This window comes from Acinonyx jubatus, chromosome B3 (assembly GCF_027475565.1).
Source record: "Acinonyx jubatus isolate Ajub_Pintada_27869175 chromosome B3, VMU_Ajub_asm_v1.0, whole genome shotgun sequence".
NCBI lineage: Eukaryota > Metazoa > Chordata > Mammalia > Carnivora > Felidae > Acinonyx > Acinonyx jubatus.
In genome coordinates this window covers 33,970,544-33,992,138 of record NC_069386.1, presented here as the reverse complement: position 1 = coordinate 33,992,138, position 21,595 = coordinate 33,970,544, and the positions used below count along the sequence as shown (strand labels likewise).

The 21,595-nt window shown below is 39.1% G+C and overlaps 1 protein-coding gene across 7 annotated transcripts in view; it reads left to right on the top strand.

The window, feature by feature from the left end:
• LRRC49 (leucine rich repeat containing 49) overlaps nt 1-1,788 on the top strand; it is a 148,344-nt gene extending 146,556 nt beyond the window's left edge. For 3 of the 7 annotated variants that reach the window (XM_053223799.1, XM_027067669.2, XM_053223800.1), the window contains one exon: nt 1,088-1,770. In XM_053223799.1, the coding sequence (XP_053079774.1) occupies nt 1,088-1,291 (204 nt within the window). In that variant the 3' untranslated portion in view covers nt 1,292-1,770. Of the gene's footprint in view, nt 1-1,087 lie in introns of all 7 variants that reach the window. The other 4 variants (XM_053223797.1, XM_015071396.3, XM_015071397.3 and 1 more) reach the window with 4 other exon arrangements.
• Nucleotides 1,789-21,595: the final 19,807 nt, after the last annotated feature.

Here is a 21,595-nt window from a genome sequence, read left to right as displayed (position 1 = left end):
GGCTCGAACTCACAAACCGTGAAGTCATGACCTGAGCTGAAGACAGACGCTTAACCGACTGAGCTACTCAGGCACCCCTGTTGATACTTTAAATTTAACTCTTTAATTCATCTTGAAATTATTTTGGTATTTTTATGAGTTGGAGGTTTGAGTAGATTCTTTTCCAAGAAGCTAAGCCCATTGTCTTGTTGACATTTATTATTTCTTTTCTCTTTCACTGATGTGAATTGCTTTCCTATAATTCTGACTGTCTGATCTGTTCCATTAATTTTTCCATATGTATTGTGGCACTTTCCATCATAATGCCTCGATACTCCTCCCAAGTATTAATAGCCAAAATAAATGTTGAATTCTTATATTGAAGAAAATGGGTTTGTTTCAGCCTCTGTTGTGAAATTGGGGCCCAGTGCCTGAGTAGCCTCGGGCCCAAAGCTTCTCTATGGTGTTTTGGACCCAGGTTTTTCATTTGCAGGCTTCCAGACCCAGAAGTTGAGTGGGAGCACTGTTTCTCTCAAGGCCAAGTTCTGGGTCCCTGGCTTGTATATATCTCCTCTTCCTGCTTGTACACGTTCTCCCAACTTTGTCCAAGTGGTCTAGGCTAATAAATCAGTGTAGTACCACTACACAATTTCTTAAAATACAGACTAAATTCAGCATATGGGTATTTCAAGTATGTATATGGATATTAACTCACCTCATACCAATTAAGATTGTCGGTATCAGTGCCATGATACATTTAGCACCACAAGCCATGAACCTCTGCATTCATCTGTCTTATGTGAACTAACCTGTCTTAACTGAGAAAGGAGAAAGTCTACCAACAGAGTAATCGTTGTTACCATCTGAGTGATTCCGATCAAAACCCACTTCCAACAGAGCTGTCCACCAGAGGTAGGAGTGGACTGGGAAGTAGAGAACTCCCTACTGCTGGCTTTACTCAAGCAGGGCTTTGTGTCAAGAGTGTCTAGGAAAGCACTCCTGCTCTGAAGGATGAGGCTCAGAACAGATCATTTCAAGTTAGTCTGGTTCAGCCCCTTGTTCCTTGGCTCCTGGGTTATGACTCCATGCACCATTTTTTTTTTAACAGGAAATAAAGGAAAAAAAGAAATTCTGCAAGATGTATATGGAGGACCTTGTGAAGGAAGCCACGGACATCAACATGAAGAACGAGGCTCTGCAGAAGCTCTGGCCGCAGATGTTCATCGAGCTTGTTAGGGACGCAGTCATAGAAATCCGCAATAAAAACTCCTATATGAAGCTTTGCCTACAGCAGATAACTGACCAAAAATAGAAATGGCTTGTAGTTCCAGTTGATTTTAGCAGCTCTGTGTTTTTGAAGGTTGAAAATAAGTTGGTTAAACATGTTAAAACGACACTGTGCTGCAAACTACAAAGACTAGCATCAAAGCATTATTGCCTACTGTTCTCGTAGCTGAAGGTTAGGAAGGAAGGAAGGAGAGAGAGAGAGAGCGAAAGAGGATTAGCTTCCTGTGTAAGCTGACCAAGCCGCCTTTGGGAACTAGGCAGTCTCTAGAGATAGCTGGGCCTTGAGTTGGCACTGCGTCTGTGGTTCTTGCTTCGACCGGTGCCCCTGCTCTAGCCCAGAGCACGCAGCGTGCTCGCTCCTGCTTCGGCATCGGTTGCTTCTACCTACCCGCAGCTGATAGTTTCCAGTTATTTGCCTTTTTATTTTATGTCATGATTTCAAAGCCAAAAATATGTTCTTTTTTTATGAGTGAAGAATAAACTTATTAATAAATTAGTAAAAAAAAAAAAATCGTCTGTTTGCGTCCTTCCTCCAGTCAGAATTGTCATATTTATTTTATGTTCCTTTTGAGCTGAGTAGGAGCCCTTCTCTTCACTTATGTAGGAGGAGGCGCCATTCTTCCAGGGATGTGTCCTCAGGGCACCACCGGGACTCGTGGGCTCACTGTGGGCAGAAAATATGAAAATGAGTACAACGGGGGCAGGAAGAAAATGCTCTGTCTGAAGGAATCCCAAGCCAATGTAAAATGCAGTGACAGATCAGTAAGTCTGCTTCTCTGAAAGGTGTTTCTTTCTGTCGCTAGCCATTCTGGGGGCTCTTTTTTTCTGGTAGGCCTGTGTACCTGTACCTCAGAAGTATTAGAAATTCATGGGTGAAAGGTTCTAATTTTTCTGATTCCATTTGAAGTTCCAACAGGTAACTAAGACGTAAGCAGGGGTTTGCCCGAGTTCATGCTGGTGAGGAGGCTGTTGTGAGCCCATTACCATAGCTGGAGATCATACAACTTCAGCAAAACAACCTTACAGGTCAATAAATTGGAATTCTCCAGTTTGCTCAGATTTTGCCTGGCAGGACCACCAGGATGTGGGAAAACAGCGGAAGTTACCGGATGACAGAGATACAGATGTATTCCAGAGTACATACAGAAATGCTTGGAAGGAAGCTAGGTGAGTTGTTTGTGCAGTTCTGAGAAACACCCACCTCCTTAAGAGCTCGCCCGAGAGGCAGTGGTCAAGGTTAGATGGTTAGCATAATGTTTCAGAACGTGACCTTGTGAGTCATGCTGTCCTGGGTTTGTATCTTGGTGCTCAAGCTACCAGTTTACTTGTCTATGATCTATCTGAACCACGCCTGCCTCATAATACCACCCAGCTTATAACAGTGTCGTGAGGAGCAAATGAGATGAAGCATTCAAGGCATGTATCATAATACCTGGCACACAGTGAACAGCAGTAAATGAAGCTATTCTTCTAGAAACAGACTGAACCACAGAATGGGTGCTCCTGGACAGGAACAACTATTAGGGTTTCTTAACGTTCCTGCAGTCTCTCAAAATTAAAATCTGAACCATCTCTCATCTGGCTGGTAAAGGGTGATTTCTCTCGGGGGGGGGGGGGGTCTATCTTGTTTGGTATGGAAATGAGATCCCACCTAGCGGGTGATGTTGAGAAGAGAAACAAAGATGTCTTGTTCATGGGCTTTTAGTAGGTAGGGAAGGCCAGAGCTTGTGACACCTTGGGCATGTGGGGAGCTTGCTCACTCGAGGTTTTGCAGGTGAATGGCCTGGCTGTTTAATAAGTCATCTGTCTGGCTTCCTGAATGCTGCCTCTTCTCCCCTGGCCCTCCCATCCCTGATGCTAAAGGCATCTGACCCTCATATTCACATGCATTCTTGGCCCTCCCCGGTTATTCTGGGAATTTAAGAACCTTGGGTCAGCACTCAGTGGCTTGGCAGCAAGCCTGCAGCACAGGGGCTCTACCCAGACCTTCTGCTTCAGGCCTAGTCATAGGGTTTCTGTCTTGTTCCTGAAACCAAATCTTTTTATGGCCCAGCTTTAGTCGCTTGGTCTCTCATCCCGTTGTACCTGAGCTCTCTCTTGTCTGCCCCCACTATCCACACTGATTGATTTCTATTTCTTGAATCCTTATTTTGCCTGGTCCCAAACTCCCAAACTCCCAATGGCTGTGTCCTCCCCTGTAATTCTTATCCCCTCCAGCTCAACGCCCCCCCCCCCCAATCCATTTTGCTTACGGGAGTTCCTAGGTGTAGATAATTCCCAGATGAAAGGACAAGAGGACCCGAGTCTACTGGGTCTGGAATCCAGAGAGGGTCTTATGTTGTTAGTGGTGATCCCTGGAATGAGTTGTCTTCTCTGCATCGGGCTTTCTAGGGTCTGTAGGAAAGGAGGAAATGCACACCCCCACAGTCTGAGGCTATCTAGGCTAGTGTGTGCCGAAGGGTTCCTTTTTTTCCAAAAGCATTCTCAAGCGGAAACAACTTTGTGGTTGCCTCAGAGGCAAAAAATGGCTAGTATCCCCCCATTTGGAGAGATACTGTCCCCCATGTTCTGGCTCAGCAGTTAAGTGGTTAAGTGTGCTGCTAGATGTGGGGATGGTTGGTAGGGGTACCGTTGGATCTGAGGCTAGTTAACCGTGCTACCGTCTGAGGATGGTGCTGGTATCAGCCTCCCCCTTCCTGAGCTTCCCTCCACTGAAGGCCTGGCAAGTGAGACCACAAAGCCTTACCCTGATCCTCATCTATTCCTGGCCAGGGCAGGGAATCCACCCACCGGGATTCAGGTACTCCACTGACTGATAATAATCATAACAACAACTCAGATCGATTAAGATCTTGTGTTATTCTAAGCTCTTTACATGCATTATCTCATTTAATCTCCCAACAGTCATATATATATACATGTGATAATTATCCCATGAACATCTGAAAACTGAGGCACAGAGAGGTTGAAAACCTCACCTAAGGGTATTTCAGCCAACCAATAATAGATAGGACCCGCTTTCATAACCACTGGTCATTGTAAGGCTCTGGCATCTGAACCAAATAAATGAAAGAATGAAAAGAAAGGAAGGAAAGGAAGAAAAGAAGGGAGGGAAGGAGGATGGGAGCCAGGGAGGACAAAAGAACAAAAATGAAAGGAGAACCTGACCAGTCAGCGAGGCAAAATGCAAAACAATACAGAAACACTGCTTAGGAAAATATTAAGTTTAAATCTCGAAGAACAAAGGTTAGTTTTTGTAACCTGCTTTTCTGGGTCAGCTATAGATGCTGGGTGCCATTGCCAAGAAGTTCAGAGCCAAGTTTGAAATTTGATCACAGTAACCGTGGTTAACCAGTATGGGTGAAATATTTGTTATCTTTGATCCTGATTTTCTAGTTTATGTTTTCCTGGCTCAATGTCTATGTCTTTTGTTGCAAGCTACCTTATATCCTTTGTGGAAAGAGTAAGGGTATATAAATGAGCTAAAGTATACTCAAAGCTCAAAAGAATACATGACTCCTATATGTCTTGGGCAATGGGATAGTTTGCACTTTCTCTTCAAGAGACAATGAAACTATGTATCTATCCCTTACCCAGTCTCTGGAAGCTTGAGTTGGAAAGTTGACTTCTTCCCTTTCTTTATCTTGAAATATTTCAACATATAGACATGCATGTAGAGTAGTAGTATCTCAAATAAATACCCTGTATCCACCACCAATCGTAACATGTTAATATTTTTCCACACTTGCTTTAGATTTTAAAAATAAAGCTTCACAGGGTGCCTGGGTGGTTCAGTTGGTTAAGCGTCTGACTTTGGCTCAGGTCATGATCTCACGGCTTGTGAGTTCCAGCCCCACGTCGGGCTCTGTGCTGACAGCTCAGAGCCTGGAGCCTCTTCAGATTCTGTGTCTTTCTCTGTCTCTCTCTGCCCCTCCCCGCTCACACTCTGTGTCTGTCTCTCAAAAATAAACATTAAAAAAATTTTTTTAATAAAAATAAAAATAAAGCTTCACAAGTAAAGATAGAGCCTCTGTGTACTTCATTCCTTCCCCAGAGGTAACCACTATTCTGAATTGTATGCTCATTATTCATTCATGTTTTCATAGCATTTGTATTTGTGCATTTATGCATAGGGAGTTTATTGAATTTTTTTATTTTCAAATTTTATACAAATGATATCACGCAGTGTATATTCTGTGTCTTCTTTTTCCCCCCATTCAGTTTTCTGTTTCTGAGTAAAGGTACTCAGAAACATAAATGATGGGAGTAATCCTACTTTATTTTATCCTTTTTTTTTTTACTGCTGTTTGCTATTCAGTTGTATGTCCCATATGGGGTTTATATATCCATTTTCCTATTGGTGAGTATTGACTGATTTCTAGTTTATAACTATTACATACAATGCCATTTTGAATATACTTGAATATATATGCTTTGAATATACTTTGAATATATGCGTGAGTTTAGGAAGTACACAGTTACTAGTGGAATTTCTGGGTCATATGCACACAGTCAACTATATTAAATATTGCCAAATTGCTCTCTGAAGTGATTTGTATCAGCTAGCATTCCCATAGCAGAGAATACAACTTCCAGTTCTTCCACATACAACAATGACAATTAGATTTTCATATTTGCAATCTGATTATATTATGCAAAGGGTGTGTCTGCCCAGAAGAGACTGTTCTAGGGCTTTTTTAAAAGGTGAATTTTCTATACAGTGGAATGCACTTAAGTGTATAATTTGACTAATTTTGAAAGTATGTTCAACATCTCGATTAAGATATAAAACATTTTAATTGTTTCAGGAAAATTCTTCGAATCAGTCCTTGCCTCTCCCCATGAACAACTATTTTTCTAATTTCTTTCACCATTGATTAATTTTGTTTGTTCTAGAACTTCTATACATGTAATAATAGAGTATGTACACTTTTTTGTGCCAGGCTGTTTTTACCCAACATAGTGTTTTTGAGAATCACCCATATAGTTTCACATGTTTGTAATTGATGATTTTTTTATAGCATAGTATGAAGATACTATGATGTGTTTATGCATTCTATTGGGTTGTCTCTAACTTAGGGCTGTTACGAATAAAGACATTGTTACACGAGACTTTTTGTTCAGTGGACCTGAACAGTTTTAAAGTTAACTTTATAAGGAACTGCTATACATTTTTACAAAGTAGTTGTATTTTATACTCCCTCCAGCAATGCATAGAGAGTTCCAACTGGTCCACATATTTGCTAACATTTGTTATTGTGAAGCTTTTTTGTTTTTTTTTTTTTAATTTTTAGATGTCTAGTGTGGCTTTTTAGCCACCTTTATTTATCTATTTAATTTTATTTTTCCTGATGTCTACTGATGTTGATCACATTTGTATGGGCTTTTTGGTCATTTCTACATATTCTTTTGTGGAGTAAATGTTCAGGTCCGGTACCCATCTTTAAAATTTGAATTGTCTTTTTATTATTGAATTCTATGAATTATTTATATGTTCTAGACATACTACGTTTTTTATGAACTATGATAAAGTTCAATTCATCAACTCTTTTATGGCAAGTGCTTTTTAATGTTCTTTCTAAAATGGTTTGCTTGCCCCGAGTTTGCAAAGATATTCTCCTATGCTTTTTTTCTAGAAGCTTTATAGTTTTAGTTATTCAGAAATGTGATCTTTCTTGAATTCATTTTTGGGAATGCTGTGAAGCAGTGGTCAAACTTCATTTTCTTTGGTGCAAAGAGTGCCTTTCTTCCATTGAATTGCCTTGACAATTATTTTTGAAAATCAACTGACCTAAATATATATGAGGCTCTTCCTAAACTTACTATTCGTTTCTATTTTCTATTTTTACATAAATACCACACTGTCATGATTACTGTGGCTCTGTAGTGAGTCTTGAAATCAGGTGATATAACTCCTTAAACTTTGTCCTTTTACAGATTGTTTTAGGAGCACCTGGGTGGCTCAGTCATTTAAGCATCCAACTTTGGCTCAGGTCATGATCTCACAGTTCATGGCTTCCAGCCCCATGTTGGGCTCTGTGCTGACAGCTCAGAGTCTGGAGCCTACTTCCGATTCTGTGTCTCCTTTTCTCTCTGCCCCATCCCTGCTCACTCTCTCTCTCGCTCTCTCTTTCAAAAATAAACATTAAAAAAAAATCTTAAAAAAAACCAAATTGTTTTAGCTAGTCTTGGTCTTTGCATTTCCATATAAATTTTAGAATTAGCTTGTCAATTTCTCTAAAGGAAGAGACTCTTGGGATTACTATTGGGATTGTATTGAATCAATAAATGAACTGTGGGAGATGGACATCTTCATAGTATTGAATCTTATTCATATACAAGATATTTCTTTCTTTATCATTTTTTTCAGCAAAATTGTTTAGGCTTCAGTTTAAATTTTATTCTGAAATAAATTTATTCATAAGCATTTCATTTTAAAAAGTATTTTAAAGGTATTTTAATTTTTCATTTCTAATTATTTTGCTAACATATAGTAATATAATTTATTTTTATTTACAGTCGATCCTCATTATTCATAGATTCTGTATTTGCAAATTTACCTCCTTGCTAAAGTTTATTTGTAACCCCCAAATCAATACTCACAGCATTTTCATGTTCATTCACAGACATGAGCAGAGTGATGAAAAATTTGAGCCATCCAACATGAGCACATCTTTCCAGCTAATGTCAAGGAAGGTAACATTCTCTTTTTGGTTGTCATAATGTAAACAAGTGTCCTTTTCATGGCATAGTTAGTGTCACCTTTGTTGCATTATTATTTTTTTTGTTGGTAACTTTGTTATTTAAAATGGCCCCATGGATCATGATGAACTGCTTTCTCATGTTTCTAAGCACAAAAAGGTTGTGATGTACCTTACAGGGAAAATACATGTGTCAGATAAGCTTTGTTCAGGCATAAGTTATAATGCTGTTGGCCATGAGTTCAATGTTAATAAATCAACAATATACATTTTAAAAGATGTCCTCAAGCCAGCAAAAAACCCCTAAATAAAATAAGGTTACATATTGATTGATTGACAAAAATTTGCTAAGAGGCTCACAGGAATCTAACCCTCTATTTTCCCTAGGAGAAAATAACTAATTTGCTATTCCCAGCAACTTTGTAGAACATAACTACAGTGAACAATGAGAGTATATTATATTGACCTCATATGTATGCTTTATTAATTCTGACAGTTTCTTTTGTGGATTCCTTAGGATTTTCCACATGAAAAAGCACTTAGTCTACAAATATGGTGTTACAACTGCCTTTCCAGTCTTTATACCCTTTTTTCTTTTTCTTGCTTTATTGCACAGGCTAGTACTGTCAGTTCAATGTTTAACAGAAGTGGTAAGAGTGTTTATCATTGTTACTAATCTTACAGTAAAAGTGTTCAATATTTCACCATTATAAGTTTAGCTGTGGGTTTATATAGATTGCATTTGTTATACTGAGGAAATTCCCTTTTATTACTAGTTTTCTGAGAGTTTTTATCATGAATAAATATTGACCTCTGTATAATACTGTTCTGCATCAACTGGTTCTTTTCCTTATCATATGGCTCTTTTCCTTCATTGTATTCGTGTTATTGATTACATTGATCAATTTCCTAATGTTAAACCTACCTTGCATTACTGGAATAATAGAATTATATCCTTTAACATACTAATAGATTTTATTTGCTAGTATTTGTTTAAAGGTATTTGTGTCTAGGTTTATTAAGGATATTGGTCTGTACTATTTTTTCTGTTGTATCTTTTTTCAGGTTTTGATATCAGGGCTAAGTTGGCCTAATAAAACAAATGGGAAAGTATTCCCCTCTACTCTGTTTTCTGTGGGGGGGGGGGGGGGCACAGAGAAGAACCATATTCTTTGAAATATATTCTAAAATTCCTTGTGATTTATTCTTTGACCCCAGAGGTTATTTAGAAATGTGTTGTTTGGTTTCCAAGTATGTGGCCCCATTATGTGAGTAATAAACCTTTTCATGTTTTGTTAGTATGTGTGATATCATCAGTATCAACATCTGAACCAAAGTTTGGCTGATAGTTCCATCTTATTTCTGAAAGGTGACTAACTATGCCATCTATATATATCAGCTTAGGTCAAAATTGTTAAGCATATTGTTCAAATCATCTATCTCCTTCCCCCCCCCCCCCCCCCGAGCTTGGTCTATCAATTATTGAAAGGCTCAAAGTCTCCCACTAAGATTGTAGATTTGTCCATTTATCTTCGTGTTCTATTATTTTTGCTATATATACTTAAGGGCATGTTATTAGATGCATACAAATTAAAAACTGACACATCTTACTTGAGGTGATGTTTTTGACATTATGAGGTAACTCTCATCTTTAGAAATATTTTTTGCCTTAAAGTCCATTTTGTTCAATGTTAATGTAACTACACTAGCTTTCTTTTTATTAAAATTTGGATGAGATTTTAAAAGCTTTGTTTGTTTGTCTTGGGGGGCGGGGAGGAGCAGAAAGAAAGAGAGACAGAATCCCAAGCAGGCTTCCTGCTGTCACCACAGAGCCCAATGCAGGGCTCAATCACATGACCAGGAGATCATGACCTAAGCTGAAATCAAGAGTCAGACGCTTAATTGACTGGGCCACCAGGGGGCCCTGAATGAGATCTTTTATGCTTTAAATTTCAACCTTCTTATATCCATAAGTGTTAGGCGGTGTGTTTCTTTTAAATAGCCGATAATTTATATTTCTTTCCAATCCAACAATCTAGCCTTTTAAAAGGTAAGTTTTGTTCATCTACATTTGCTGTAATTATAAAACTAGCTGAGTTTAAATTAACCACCTCAATTTGTGCTTTTACTTGTTTCACCCATTCCATATTTTGTAATTTTTTTTTCCTTTTTACTTGCTTCCTTTTGAATTACTGGGTATTTTTTAGCCATACATTTTCCTTGTATGGATTTAGAAGTTATACATTCTGTTTCTATTTTTTTTAGTGATTTCCGAAGAACTTTCAACATATATAATATAAATATATTTGTATTTCTATAATAGACAACGAACTGAGAGCTAGGAGTAAAAGTATCACCAATTCACTAATTTTATATAGACTAATGTACACACCTCATATTCACACTTTTATTTTTTATCTGTTCACGCCAAATTATTTTACATGATTCTATTTGCCCAGCATATTCATTTTCTTAGCCTATATTTACACTGAAATCAGCTCCCTATTTAAGTTTATGTTATTTGCATTAATGTAACATGTTCATCATTATTCTTGACCTTCAATAAGCCATTTTTGCGATTTGAGACTGAACACACCGTAATAGAAATGATGAGTATGCAAATTAAGGAAACTCATTCATTCAACAAGTATTTACTTAGTACATATGAGTAAATGCCAGGCACTGTGCTGTAGCCAGGGTAGTAAAAGTAAGCAATATTAGATGCGGCCTCATCAAATTTGTGGTCAAGTGGACAAAACAATGTGAATGATGAGAAGCTACATTAGCCCAAAAGAATTATACTCTCATTCTCACCAGAAAACAACTGATTGGAACGTGGATAATCTTTAAGAACATAAAAATGGCAACATGTCTATACTTCGTGAAAATAATTAATTTTATGTTCCAGATTTGTGGAATATAATATAAAAACAATGTTTAAAGTAGTTTGACCTCTCTGAAACTACCAAACTATCCATAGGCCGCTCCTTCAGACTGCTGGGGTCCACCAGCGGTCTAGAGACAATGGTTGGATATATAAACATATAGTTGTTGTTCTTGTTGTTGTTGTTGTTGTTAATATTCCCCTCTAGCAGTGTAGCAGAATTTTGGCTGGTAGGATTGATTTCACTTCCTTGCCCTGGGGATGGGCCTTGACTGACAAACTGGTTAACATACTTGCATGCTTCTTGCTACGATCGTTGAGTGCTGAATAAGACCTAAGCCAATCAATGTAAGGAATTTCTCTAACACCAGTAACGGGCTTAAGTAGGGCCAATCAGAGAGAAGTGCAGTTTTTGTTTTGTTTTGTTTGTTTTGTTTTGAATGGTTGGGCATAAGAGAGCTTTCTCTCTTAAAAAAAATTTTTTTTAATGTTTATTTATTTTTGAGAGAGACAGAGCTTGAGCAGGGGAGGGGCAGAGAGAGAGGGAGACTCAGATTCTGAAGAGGCTCCAGGCTCTGAGCTGTCAGCACAGAGCCCAACGTGGGGCTCCGACTCATGAACCGCGAGATCATGACCCAAGCCGAAGTTGAACGCTTAACCAACTGAGCCACCATGGTGCCCCAAGAGCTCTCTCTCTTGCTCTGAATACAAGATATGAAATGTGAAGTCTGGCGCTTCTGCAGCAATTTAATACCATGAAATAATCCAGCCACACCCAGAAGAGGAAAGCTGAGAAACTAAAGAGAAGTAGAAAAGGAGTCCTGTTCAAACCATCCTTGAAGGCTTCTCTATTAATGAAGGTTTGTTTTCTCTGTTGAATGGCATCTGGGGCCTGAGCGAGGAGGATGCAAAGGCTGGAATCTGGAATAATCTGAAGGCTTATTCATTTGTGTGTTTGGTGGTTGATGCCAGCTACTGACCAGGACATCTTCTGGGTGTTACCCAGACGCCCACATATGTCCTCTGCAAGTGGCTGGCTGGGCTTCCTCATAGCATGGGGGCTGGGTTCCAAGGGCAAGCATCTGAAGCTCTCTCATCTTTTCTGACCTTGCCTTAGCAGCAGCATGGCGTTACTTTCAGATCTGAGATCATATAGATTCAGCTCTGGACCAGTGGAATATCAAAGCCACATTGTCAGAGAAGCACGTAGAATGGGAAATAATGTTGCAGCCATTTTGAAAACTATCATTTGCCACACATATCATGCTATTTCTTGTCTCTAAGGCCTTGGGTGTTTTACAACATTTCTCTCTACCTTTTTCACTTGGCTAAACCATACTCAACCTCTGAGTGAGGTGTCCCTACAAACATGCGCACAGCACCCTGTATTTCTGCAAGAGTTTACTTCTCACTAACCTGCCTATGTCATCCATCAGTCTGTGAGTTTCCTGACCGTGTCTTCCTTCGTGTCATCCTTGCTGTATCTCCGGTGTATTTAACAAAATAGTTAGATGAGTAATACAGCTTTATCTTGGGCTTTGTGTAGTGAACCAGTTTCATTTAAATTGGATCCTCACTTTAGTGACAGCCCTCCACCTCTGACTTTTAATATCCTTACATCCTGCAGTTTTGAGCACTTGGCTCTGACACCTCTACGCACCTTCCAGATGTAAAGTTTAGACTTTTATAAGCCGAACGGCAAAGAACATTCTGAGCTACCTCATGGTGGCTGAGCTCGGCAGCCAACTGTTCAGTCTTATAAGCATCACCATGTGTGCACAGCAGAGCAAGTGAAAACAGAAAAAAATATGTTAATTCTAATACTAGTGATAAGAAATGAAACCCCACAGCTACTACAACAGAGTCAAAGATGGAAACCATTAAGCATGATGCAAGCGCCATAAAGAACAAGAAAAGGACAACATGTAAAGAACATATACAAAATGCTGGGAAAGTATATCATCAAAGATGGAATCTGAAAGGCAGGGTATTACTATGGATTTTATAATTTTTTTAAGCATTCTGGGAATGAAGCCCCTCACACTATATAAATTCCCCTGTTGAATGTTTGCTTTTCTAGCAGACTTATAGGGACATATTCTGTACTAAATGAGTGGAATGCCTATCTTAAGTAAGATGTGAAGCTCGTAATTAGATTATAGCAACTCTGCAGGTTAAGTTTAACAGGTTACCCAGGCTGAGATCTGATGTTGAATATGGCGACAGCAGGATATGTGGCCTGGGGGAAGACTTGAAGAGTTGATGTATCTGTGCCTAACAAGCAGGCAAGATACCTTCTAAAATATAAGCAAAGACCTACTGACATTACTCTGGGAAAAATTTCTCAGAGAATGGCATGGAGATACCCATATCAGAATTCCATGTGGGAATCTTACAATTCAGATGCCTGCCCCCATCCCCTTTATTTGGACCACATCCCTGCAGATGGATCCCAGGGTTATTAATAGGCTCCCAGATGACTCTTCCTCATACCAGAATTTTGGACTAATGCTTTGGTAGATGCTGACATTGGAGCCACAAGTCCCTTGGCCTATGCCTGCAGTCCGGAAAGGAATCCACTTTAGCCCCTCACCCTGAGAAAGTCACACTGATCAGACCCCAGGTGATATGAGCCCATATTAACAAGGAGAAATGGCTTACAACAAGAAAATAAGAAGAATCCAAGGAAAATTTTTGTAATAGACTTTGCAAATGCTAACTTTATGCCTTTTCAAATGTCCGAGGTCTCTGCCTTTCTCCCTAACCTGACATTGGAATAGCAGGACCGGGTAGCCATTCTTCCAACAACATTCTTACTTGCAGCCATGGTCACGTAGTCCGGCTGAATAGAAAACTGGACGAATGGAAGAGACAGGTGGCCAGGGGCAGAGCCTTGTAATGTAATAAGATTGTAATGCAGAGACTGAAGGCTTTGAGTATTCTTGAGAATGGTTAACACTTTGGCTTCTGCCCTGTCGAATGGACTGCTGGCCACAATGGAAATGGTGACAGGATGGGACTGACAGCCAGGGTGTGGGGCAAGTGAGACTGCTGACTTCCAGCTAATCCTAGCACTTAATGTATGGTTGCGGAGATTTTCGACACCATGGATTGTGGGAAGTTAGATCCAGTAGCTGAACTTACAAAGTTTACCTACTACTCTAAGATGGCCAAAAGATGGGGGCGCCTGGGTGGCTCAGTTGGATAAGCACCTGACTTCGGCTCAGGTCATGAGTTCATGGTTCATGAGTTCGAGCCCTGCATCAGGCTCTGTGCTGAGAGCTCAGCCTGTGTCTTCCTCTTTCTTTGCTCCTCCCCACTCTCTCTCTCTCTCTGTCTCTCTCTCTCTCTCTTTCTCAAAAATAAACATTAAAAATAAGAAATAAATTTAAAAGATGGTCAAAAGGTAGACGTGAAGATGCTGTAGTAAACATGACTGGAGGACCAGTGCCGAAAAGAATCCAGCAAAACTGAGAATGGAAATGGAAAATGGCACTCATCCCATGGAGCTTAGTTCTTAATTTTGGTTCAACTAAAACCATTCCAATTCTGCTGGGGCCTTTTTCTGTCAATGAATCTATGCCTTATATCTATGGTCTAAGTAAGCTTTTCTTTCTATCTTTCTGTCTCCTCCTGTCCATTTTCCCCCCTAACCGTCTCTATATCTCTCCCCACTTCTCACATCTTGCTGTAAATCCTTGCTCAAAATCGATTATTTTCTTCAGATCTGTCTTCTTTCCCTCCATTTTATTCCCGTTACTTTTTGTTCCAAATATTTCTGTGAACTCCCTGTTTTTCCCTGCCTCACCTCCTCAGTGTTCTCTCTCTTCCCACACTTCTCCTCACTAAAACACACCTCTTCTTCCCTCTCATTCCATTAATCTCTTTGTGTCTCTGTTTTGTTTGTTTCTGAATATCTCCAGCCACCTTCTTTCTATCTCAGCCTTTCTAGACCTCTGCGGCTATTTTTAAAAATCTCCGGGGGCGCCTGGGTGGCTCAGTTGGTTGAGTGTCTCTTGGTTTTGGCTCAGGTCATGATCTCATGGTTTGTAGGATCAAGCCCTGCATCAGACTCTATGCTGCTTGGGATTCTCTCTCCCCCCATCCCCCTGGCTCTGTTCCTCCCCAGCTTGTGGTCTCTCTCTCTCTCTTTGGCAAAATAAATAAATATAAACTTTAAAAATTAAAAAGCAAAATCTCTGTATTGATCTCAATCTCTGTGAAGTTACTCTCAGGAGTAATACGTGCCAAGGGAAAGGAAATATTCTGACAAGTAATGTCTAAAGCCCTATGGCAAAGAGAGTAGAGACAAGTTACATCCAGCTTATCACCTACTAGACTGTGAATTCCTCAAAGTAGGGACAGTGTTTGGACTGGGTTAGGAGTACATATATTTAATGAACTGGTTGTTGTTATTGAGGAGAAAGTCTTCGTATCAGGAGATACCGTTTACTATCTTTAAATTTGGAAATCACTGGAAACCATGGTTTATTTTTTAAAGTCACATTTTCCAGGGCCAATGGCTCAACAGCAGTGGTGGAGCTTTTGTTCGCCTTCCATATGCATCCTCCCATGGCCACTATCCTAATCCTATTGTCGAGGAAAAGAAAACAGGGCTTCCCAGAGGACAGATAGCTCCTTGTGTTGGGAAGGGGGAAAAAAATCAGAATGAGCTTGGAATATCCTGTTGTCATCAGAAAGCAAGAATCTTATATTAAAATATGTTTAGGGGCAACATCAAAAGGCCAAAGGACTCAAATTTAAGGGTTTCCATTGACCAAGTTGTAACAATTTAAGCACAAAATAATATTGTTATTATGGCCATTTGGAGCAAGCTGAGTCTATGAAAGACCATGAACTTCATCATTATTTTCAAAAGAGAAAAGTTAACATAATGAGCACAAAAATACTGTAACACAAAAAATGGATAACGAATTATGGATTTGTTTCTTGTTAATGGATTTTAACAGTCATTGTTTATATATGGATATTTTGTTTCTCCCACTAAATTACTGTTTTTTATACAAATAAATATTTATTGGGAATGCAAGCTAGTGCAGCCACTCTGGAAACAGTATGGAGGTTCCTCAAAAAACTAAAAATAGAACTACCCTATGACCCAGCAATTGCACTACTAGGCATTTATCCACGGGATACAGGTGTGCTGTTTTGAAGGGACACATGCACCCCCATGTTTATAGCAGCACTATCAACAATAGCCAAAGTATGGAAAGAGCCCAAATGTCCATCGATGGATGAATGGATAAAGAAGATGTGGTATATATACATGCAATGGAGTATTACTCAGCAATCAAAAAGAATGAAATCTTGCCACTTGCAACTACGTGGATGGAACTGGAGGGTATTATGCTAAGTGACATTAATCAGAGAAAGACAAAAATCCTATGACTTCACTCCTATGAGGACTTTAAGAGACAAAACAGATGAACATAAGGGAAGGGAAACAAAAATAATGTAAAAACAGGGAGGGGGACAAAACAGAAGAGACTCATAAATATGGAGAACAAACTGAGGGTTGTTGGAGGGGTTGTGGGCAGGGGGATGGGCTAAATGGGTAAGGGGCACTAAGGGATCTACTCCTGAAATCATTGTTGCACTATATGCTAACTAATTTGGATGTGAATTTGAAAAAATAAAAAATTAGATTTAAATAAATAAATAAATATTTATGCACATAAGTACAAAAATAAGGAAAAAATAAAATTATGGAACTAAATAAACCAATAATCTAGGAAAAAACAGAAACTCTATCAAGAAGAGGGAGAACTGTTTGGTTGGCACGAGGATTAACTTTATACTAATTTAGGTGGAAAGAAGTTCTACCACTTAATCAGGATCAGTGATCACACGAAATTGCCAAGTAGGAGAAAGTTTCAGCAGGGTCTTCCAACAAGATGAATTAGTCCAATGTCCCCAAACGGAGGAATGTACTACCCAGACCCAATGCCCAGTGCCTTATCTCACAAGAAATGAAACCACTAGATGGCCCTACTCATTTTAACAAAACACAAGTAAGGAGTACATGATTTTTTTTTTTAAAGTTTACGAACCAAGTCAATATATCATACCAGTAAGGCATTGGGTTTTGTAAATCCGGCAAAGTGAGATTTAAAAGTACATCATTTCCTGAAAGACACCATATTGTAAAATAAATAAATAAATAAATAAATAAATAAATAAATTTAAAAAACCCAAGTGGAGGTGTGACTTTAAAAGTCATGTGGTGGTAACCCTGGAAGCTAATGCAGGCTGATGATGAATCCTGTGCCCAGACCAAAACGGGATCAGCCAGTAACTCAGACCCTGTAGCCTTGGCTGGGCTGAGCAAGTGTACTTTTTCTTTCAGGTCTAGTAATATTACTCCACCCCTGGGAAGAAATAAAAATATATTACTGAAACCCTAGAAAGATATTAAAATAAGTATACTAATATCCCCTAGGAAGGTATAAAACAAGCACATAAATTATCAAAGAAATGAATAAGTCCATTGTTCTGAGGATTTAGAATACATTCAAGTGTAAGTGTAATAATAAGCTTTGTAGTCACTGCATTTGTGAAAGTTTTATGATATTCGAAGTGTTCAAAAAGTCAGCCATAGTAAATACGTAATTGCATTTTAAATGATTTAAGAGAATTTAATCAAATTTCCAGGATAATTTGTTTTTTTAATAGTTGTTTATTAGGTAGATGAGTTCAATAATTTGGACATTAAACAAAATACAAGTTCCAGGTCCTGACAGGAAAATTAAAAAACCTGGGCTGCGAGGTCCCTTCCCCCAAAATCATCCCGGAGGAAATTAGAGACAGTGATTAAAAACATTCGTTACACATTAGAATTACCCAGGGAGCTTTAAAAACTATTGACAATCAGGGGTCCTCCTTGGACCGATTGACTTCAGAAACAGAATCTGGACACTGGTGTTTTTAAAATACTCTTTAGATCCAATTAATGTGCCCCTAGGGTTGAGAAATTGATAGAGGAGAAGTCAGAATCTATGGCACTAGCATAAAGACAGTGAGAAGGTCTTTAAAAAATAATAATAATAACTTGGAGAAGGTCTTGAGGAGACCAGAGACAGTTGTGAGCTGGCCGCAGAAGCTCGTGGCAGTATGGGATGCGGACATAGTAGGGCAGTAGTAGGGAAAATTCTGCAGGCTCTTTTGTGGCTCTATCCCCTCTGTAGAATGGGAATTAGCGAGAGCAGTCCAGATGTCAGGTGTGCATGTGGGGGAAGGGGAAGTGTTGAAGACGTGGGGGGTGGGGGGGGGGAGAATATCAGGGCCGCTTCCCGACCCTGCCAGGTTGAGAATCTGGTGAGAACACATGTATAATGACTAGCTGCATTAAGGCATTTGCTTCCTCATTCCCTTTCTCCCCATCCCCTCAATGACAGTGGATTGCAACCTAAGTTAATCTGCTTTTCCCCAAGAATTTAAGGGAGATTCTCTGAATGGAGGCAATGCCTGATGAAGGAACTGGGAATGGTGTTAGATCTGCACGGTCTGTGATGTGTGGTGCTCTCATTCCCAGAGACCTTTCCAGGCCTCCTCTATGCTCAGGCTATGTTCTCTGATCATGGCACAATTATGTTAGAAACAAATTACAAAAGAATAATTGTTGGATGATGATTCTCCGTGGGTCTCTTATGTTTCTGTATGTCTTCTGAGTAGAGACATTGTCAGCTTTTGCTCTGGACTGTATTTTCAAGGATGTGCATATAAGCAAACAGCCTTGGCAAGTAAAGATTAGTATCTCCCTCTTTGGTACAGGGCAGGTTTGTCTGCTGTCTAGTAAAATGAAGATAATGTCTCATCCGGGGGCACAGATTGGGTGGGTTGGCTTACACCCCCTTATAAAAGATGAGAGTTTCCTAATCTCAAGGCCCTTCACTTGTGCAGGTGCAGCATCCTCCTGGACCCACAGATACATCACTCTCGTGGGGCTTAGGAGGGAAGGTGAGCCAATAAGACAATGCAGTAATTAAGTCCTTTGTTTCTGATCTAGGAGGCTCGTGTCTGCCAGCATTTTTGAAACTGTGACTAGCTTACAAGTAGGGTAAAACCCAGAAGTCTTCATAGCTCTAGCTAATAACTTTTACAAATCCCTGAAGTCTGCATATGAAATAGTGTACCACTAAACAAGCTTTAGATTAAAAAGGAACTCATGAGGGGCACCTGGGTGGCTCAGTCAGTTAAGCGTCTGACTTGGCCCAGGTCATGATCTCGAGGTCTGTGGGTTCAAGTGCTGCATCGGGCTCTGTGCTGACAGCTCAGAGCCTGGAGCCTGCTTTGGATTGTGTCTCTCCTTCTCTCTGCCCTTCCCCTGCTTGCTCGCTTGATCTCTCTCTGACTCTCTCTCTCTCTCTCTCTCAAACAAGGGAGATCATCAAAATTAAAAGCTGATTTAAGAAAGAAAGAAAGAAAGAAAGAAAGAAAGAAAGAAAGAAAGAAAATCAGAATAGTCTTCTGCAAAGACTGGTAAAAAAAAGAGAGGGGTGCCTGGGTGGCTCAGTCAGTTAAGCACCCAACTTCAGCTCAGGTCATGATCTCACAGTTTGTGGGTTCGAGCCCCACGTCGGGCTCTGTGCTGACAGCTCAGAGCCTGGAGCCTGCTTCGGATTCTGTGTCTCCCTCTCTCTCTGCCCCTCCCCTGCTCACACTCTGTCTCTTTCTCTCTCAAAAATAAATAAACATTAAAAAAAATTAAAAAGAGAGATCATATAAAGAAACAAAATGCGAAACGATAGAAAGGAAATAACTGCAGATGCATAAGAAATTTTATTTTTTAAAGTTTATTTATTTTGAGAGAGATATAGAGTGTAAGCAGGGAGAGGCAAAGAGAGAGGGAGACAGAATACCAAGTAGGCTCCATGCTGTCAGCGCTCTCTCTCTCAAAAATAAATAGTAAACATTAAAAAAAACATTGCAATAGGGAAAAGTTCACAAATAACAGATGGAACAAAACAGAAACCAAACAGGGAAGCGGAAGCATGTCACTAATGGCGTAAGGTGAGAATGATGGAAATACCAAATTTAAAGGCAGAAACTGTCAAATTGAATAATAAAACAACATCCCACTATTTGCTGCCTATAAGCAACCCACCTTAAATATAAAGACACAATAGATTAAAAACAAAAGATACAAAATGATCCACCGAAGTAACTGATCGAAATAAAGCAAGAGTAGCTATACTAACACGAGACCAAGTAGGTTTCAGAGCAAATCTTAGCAAGGGGCAAGTGGATTATTTCATAATTATGAAAGAGTCATTTCACCCAAGGACATAACAATTCTCAATGTTTTTGCACCAAGTAACAGGGGATCAAAACACATCAACTCAAAAAACGGATAGGCCTGAAAGGAGAAATTGGCAGTTATAAATACAGTCAGAGTTTTCCACATCCTTTCTTAACAATTGATAGAACAAGTAGAACATCCGTAAAGACACAGACGACTTGAAAAACACAATAAACACTATAAACCAAAGCATTTGTATATTTATAGAACACTCCCCGCAATAACATAATTCTTAACAAGTGCACAGGGAATATTCACAAAGAAATATTCTGAGATGTAAAACAAGCCTCAATAAATTGAAAGTAATTCAGCTCATTCAAAGTATGTTCTCTGCCTACAATGGAATTAAATCAGAAAACAATAAGAGAAAAATATCTGAAAAAAATCCAAATATTTGGAAACTAACATATTTCTAAATAACCCATAGGTCAAGGAAGACATTAAATGTGAAATTAAAAAGTGTTTTGAATTAGGGGCCCCTGGGTGGCCCAGTTGGTTAAGTGTCCAACCTCAGCTCAGGTCATGATCTCATGGTTCGTGCATTCGGGCCCTGCGTTGAGTTCTGTGCTGACAGCTCAGAGCCTGAAGCCTGCTTTGGATTCTGTATCTCCCTCTCTCTCTGCCTCTCCCTGCTCATGCTCTGTCTCTGTCTCTCTCAAAAATAAATAAACATTAAAAACAATTTTTAAAAAAGTATTTTGAACTAAATGAAAACACAACGTATCAATATTGTAGGATTCTGGGAAAGTAGTACTGAGAGGGAATTTATTAGAAAGCTTTCACATTAATGACCTCAGTTTCCACCTTTAAAAAGTAGAACAAATTAAACCTCAAATCAAAGAGAAAACCAATGGACCCAAACATTTGGTTTTTAGAAAGTTAATAAAATTGATGAATCTCGAGTCAGATTAAGAAAAAAAGAGAAGATACAATTCATTATTATCAAGAAGAAGGAAGTGACATAATCAGTTTCCACAAATATTAAAAGTACAATAAGGAAATACTACAGACAACTCTACACACATAAATCTGACAACATAAATGAAATGGACCAATTCCTTGAAAGGCACAAACTGCAAAAGCTCATTCAAGAAAAAAATTGATAAGCGATATGGCTCTATATCCATTAAAGAAACTGAATTTTTACTTAAAACCCTTTCCACCAAGAAAACCCTAGGCTCAGATGCCATCACTAGTGAATTCTATTAAATACTTAAGAAAAAAAACACTAATTTTAAATAAATCCTTCCAGAAAATTGGAATGGGGAAAACACTTCCCAATTTATTCTTTAACATTACTCTGATACCAAAACCAAAGACATTACAAGAAAGAAAATTACAATCCAAAATCCCTCATGAACATAGATTTTAAAAAATTCTTAACAATATTTTAACAAATCAAATCCAATACTACATAAAGAGATA